The sequence below is a fragment of the Culex pipiens genome, chromosome 2 (assembly GCF_016801865.2).
Source record: "Culex pipiens pallens isolate TS chromosome 2, TS_CPP_V2, whole genome shotgun sequence".
Taxonomy (NCBI): domain Eukaryota; kingdom Metazoa; phylum Arthropoda; class Insecta; order Diptera; family Culicidae; genus Culex; species Culex pipiens.
The window spans coordinates 58,405,558-58,408,508 of NC_068938.1; the positions used below are offsets into that span (position 1 = coordinate 58,405,558).

Sequence of the window (2,951 nt, forward strand, 5' to 3'; positions counted from 1 at the left end):
ACTAAAAACTAAAAACTAAAAACTAAAAACTAAAAACTAAAAACTAAAAACTAAAAACTAAAAACTAAAAACTAAAAACTAAAAACTAAAAACTAAAAACTAAAAACTAAAAACTAAAAACTAAAAACTAAAAACTAAAAACTAAAAACTAAAAACAAAAAACTAAAAACTAAAAACTAAAAACTAAAAACTAAAAACTAAAAACTAAAAACTACAAACTAAAAACTAAAAACTAAAAACTAAAAACTAAAAACTAAAAACTAAAAACTAAAAACTAAAAACTAAAAACTAAAAACTAAAAACTAAAAATCAAAAACTAAAAACTAAAAACTAAAAACTAAAAACTAAAAACTAAAAACTAAAAACTAAAAACTAAAAAGTTGTTTAAAGTTTCACTGAAATTTTTAATTCCATCACTGCGCACAATGCCTACACAAAGCAGAAAAAAACGAAAACAAAACCAAAAAAATTGGACGACAGAAGATGCCGGGACAGGATAGCGAATAATGACGTTAATGAAAACGGGAAGAAGGAAAATTATGTTCCATATAAAAGTGATGACAGCGAATGCCGGCAAAGATTTCCACCGGAAAGTGGGTGGATGTTTTCAAGTGACAGACCGTGACGATCCTAGTCTACTCCCACACTAGGAGGCAACACAACAACGACATTTATGCAAAGGATTGACTGTTAAAGTTTTATTTCAATAATTTTTTTATTAACAGACAATGAAATCTCATAGAACTCCGAACTTCGAACTTTCGCCAAAAATACAGATTTTTTTGGCACATACCAAACACTCAATCGAGTATAACTTTAAAGAATAATATTCTTACCAAAAACTGAACATGCCAAAAGATGCTAACAATGTTTATCGTTTTGGCCAATTTAACAAAAACTGCACAAAATTATCTGAACTGTAAAAAAAAAATTGTTTGTGTTTCGGGCCTGTGCTGAAAAATCTGTATTAGTGGCAAGCCTGTTTCGAACTCTGGAAAATCCATTGCCATCACAGCACACCTTGCTTTTTCGAATCACCTCCTCATTCCATTCTACACTCCTGTCAGCAGCACTTCCACGAGCTTCGTCATCAGGAAAAATCGCAACAAAAAAACCCGAAGCCATGGACCCCGAGCCGGAACCTACCACCGAAGCCACCGCCACCACCTCGTCCAACCCCGTGTACAACAAAATCCACTGTAAGGAGGTGACCAGCTTCCTGCTGAGTGGGTCCTGCGCGGCCTCCCTGATGCACCTGTCCCACCAGTCGGAACCGTACGCCCACGGCGCAGTTTCGTTCCTGCTGGTCAAGGCCCTGCTCAGGACGCTGGAGTACACCTTCGCCGAATCCCCCAAGCCACTGGACCAGCTCAACCGAACCACCTCCAAGCTGGCCAAGTTTGTTCCGTTGACGCTGCTGAACGCGGAGCTGTTCCGGAAAACTGGCTTGCTGAACGACTGGAACGATGCCAGCCTGGGACTGCTGATGGCGGCGTCCGTCCCAACGGCACTGGCCCTGACCGAGCTGAAGGAGTCCCACTTTGACCGGGTGGCGATGATCGTTAACGGTGGGAACCTGCTGGCGCTGGGCCTGCTCGTGGCCAAGCAAGGAAGTGGGCTGTGGGGAGCCGGGATGGGCGCTGTTTGCGCCATGGATTGCTTCCTCGCCGGTCACATTGCCCGCTGGGTACGGCTGACGGAGTCCAACACGCGGAATCTGCTGCGGAGCTGTTTTGTCGGGATGATGCCGTTCTTCCTGAAGTCGATGTAAGGCTTTTGTGAGGGAGACGTTGGTTTTATTTTAGAAATATATTCGATGAACTTGTATTGATTTATTGTTTTTTTACTCAATCTTGATAGAAAACTGGCATCTGCCCAATCTTTGGACCTACTAAACGTTGATCCACCAAATTACACAAGATTTGTTGAAGCCCTAAGATTCTTTTTAGAATATCTTGAACTGTTTATTCTGGTGAATGGATGAAAAGAATAAAAAAAATCTTATCTGGAGCAACATTTGAAAAGGGCGCATAAGCATTTTGACAGCTAGAACTATTTTGCAAATTCCGAGGCAACAGGTAACTATTTAACAAAACCCGCAACGTTAAAAGGTAGCTGGGAAGGCCAGCTATTGTTTAACACATCGAGTTTTGTGAAAAAGTTACCTGTTGGCTCGGAATTTGAGAAATAGTTCCAGCTACCAAAATGCTTATCCGCCCTTTTCTCGTGTTGCTCCAGTTATTCAGTCGCACCTAGAGAAAATGTTCGTATATTTGACAAGTTGAGAATTCAATTCATTTCCCATAAAATATAAAAAAATTCGACGGTTTTGTTCGAACGCGAATCAGTTCAATACGGAGCGTCGGATCGAGGTGCTCTTTGTTGCGTTGGGTTCGTGTAAGCCCAAGGAAGGTTTATACGCTAACTAATTGACACATTGGCCACTCTGGAACCGATTCCAGAGCATCGGCAAATTGTATGGAGAAAGTTACGTAAAATCAAATTTTGATCACAGGAGGCTGAATAAGCAAAAAAGCAAAAAAAAACCTCAACAATCGAAAAAATGGCAGAACGAAGTTTGTCGGGTAAGGCTTGTTTCCCATAAAATTGCTGATTCTGACTGTTGAAACTTTTTTTTTTATAAATGTTTTTGATAGAATCTTGCTTGCTTACTTCCCTTTGAGCTATTCGTTACTTGATATCGGATAAAAACTCTGTGTTGAAGCTGTAATCAAACACCAAAGTGATGACATGCCAATATAAGGTGCGCGATGGAAATACATGCGTTTTCTATAATTAAGTTAACTACCCCTGATCGCATAAATGTACCATATGCATTTTCATCGTTTTTGAGTTATTGATGCAGTTTTGTTCAAAATCGTGTACCCTTTCAGAAAAGCCATCAACATCCAGTACTTTGTTCTAGAAATCAGGAGGAAATTCAGTTTTTT

The 2,951-nt window shown here is 39.6% G+C and overlaps 1 protein-coding gene across 1 annotated transcript; it reads left to right on the plus strand.

Moving 5' to 3' along the window:
* The first annotated feature begins 1,032 nt into the window (after window positions 1-1,032).
* On the plus strand, window positions 1,033-1,991 carry LOC120418644 (uncharacterized). The gene is made up of 2 exons (XM_039581089.2): window positions 1,033-1,767; window positions 1,861-1,991. Exons 1-2 carry the CDS (start codon window positions 1,124-1,126, stop codon window positions 1,982-1,984), a joined length of 768 nt encoding a protein of 255 aa, XP_039437023.1. The 5' UTR covers window positions 1,033-1,123; the 3' UTR covers window positions 1,985-1,991.
* Window positions 1,992-2,951: the final 960 nt, after the last annotated feature.